The sequence below is a fragment of the Merops nubicus genome, unplaced genomic scaffold (assembly GCF_000691845.1).
Source record: "Merops nubicus isolate BGI_N331 unplaced genomic scaffold, ASM69184v1 scaffold20988, whole genome shotgun sequence".
In the NCBI taxonomy this organism is placed as follows: domain Eukaryota; kingdom Metazoa; phylum Chordata; class Aves; order Coraciiformes; family Meropidae; genus Merops; species Merops nubicus.
In genome coordinates, this window is record NW_008624012.1 from 449 (window position 1) to 1431 (window position 983).

The 983-nt window shown below is 58.5% G+C and overlaps 1 protein-coding gene across 1 annotated transcript in view; it reads left to right on the forward strand.

Moving 5' to 3' along the window:
* The window catches only part of LOC103777720 (P2Y purinoceptor 1-like), a gene marked incomplete at its 5' end in the record, with an annotated part of 1147 nt that extends 432 nt beyond the window's left edge, over window positions 1-715 (forward strand). Inside the window, one exon of the mRNA XM_008945278.1 lies at window positions 4-715. Within this exon, the coding sequence (XP_008943526.1) occupies window positions 4-715 (712 nt within the window). The remainder of the gene's footprint in view (window positions 1-3) is intronic.
* Window positions 716-983: the final 268 nt, after the last annotated feature.

The window sequence follows — 983 nt, forward strand, 5'->3', positions numbered from 1 at the left end:
CAGCATCGGCTTCCTCACCTGCATCAGCGTCCACCGCTACCTGGGCATCGTGCACCCGCTGAGGGCACGGGGCAGGTGCCAGGGGCCCAGCTCGCTGGCGCGGCTCAGCGCGATGGTCTGGCTGTGGGTCGTGGTGCAGGTAGCTCCCGATCTGGCCTTCAGCAAGACGGACGGCGCGGGGACGCGGTGCCACGACACGACGGGACACGACAGCCTGGGCGGTTACTTGCCCTACACCGCGGCCGTCACCGTGACCGGGTTCCTCATCCCCTTTCTCATCATCGTCGGGTGCTACTGCCACGTGGTGGTGGTGCTCTGCAAGAGTGACACCGTGGATCCCGCCCTCAGGAGAAGAAGCATCAGACTGGTGATTCTTGTGATGGTCCTCTTCTCCATCTGCTTCCTCCCCTACCACATCTTCAGAAACCTCAACTTGCTGTCTCGAGGCTGGCAGCTGCAGGGTTCCTGTACTCAGGCTTTGAAGAACATCTATGTTTCCTACCAGGTGACCCGGGGCCTGGCCAGCTTCAACAGCGCCCTCAACCCCCTGCTCTACGTGATGACCGGCGAAGACTGCGTGTCGTGTGTGAGGACCATCCACGAAAGAGCCAGCCAGTCCCTGAGGTCCACCTTCAGGAGCAAAAGCTCTTGCCAGGCGGATGAGAAGAAGATGGACATAGTTCTTTGTGAGGAGGAGGCTTCTGATGAACTCTGAGGTACCCAAGGCCCGCTCCAAAGAATGCATCACTCCAGTTTACACTTGGCCCCTTCTCAGGAGCAGCTCCCCCACCTTGACACCAGTTTTGCAGAACGGTGGTGGCTGCAGCATCGCTGGCTCCAGTCTCACATGAGGGATAGACAGGACTGCCAGTATCAGAGAGCAAATGGGGACCAGGTTTTAGAGCAAAGCTACCCAACCCAATCATTTTGCCTACAGTATGCTTGGAGACGGACAGAGATGAACATTGTGTTTACTCCTGTCC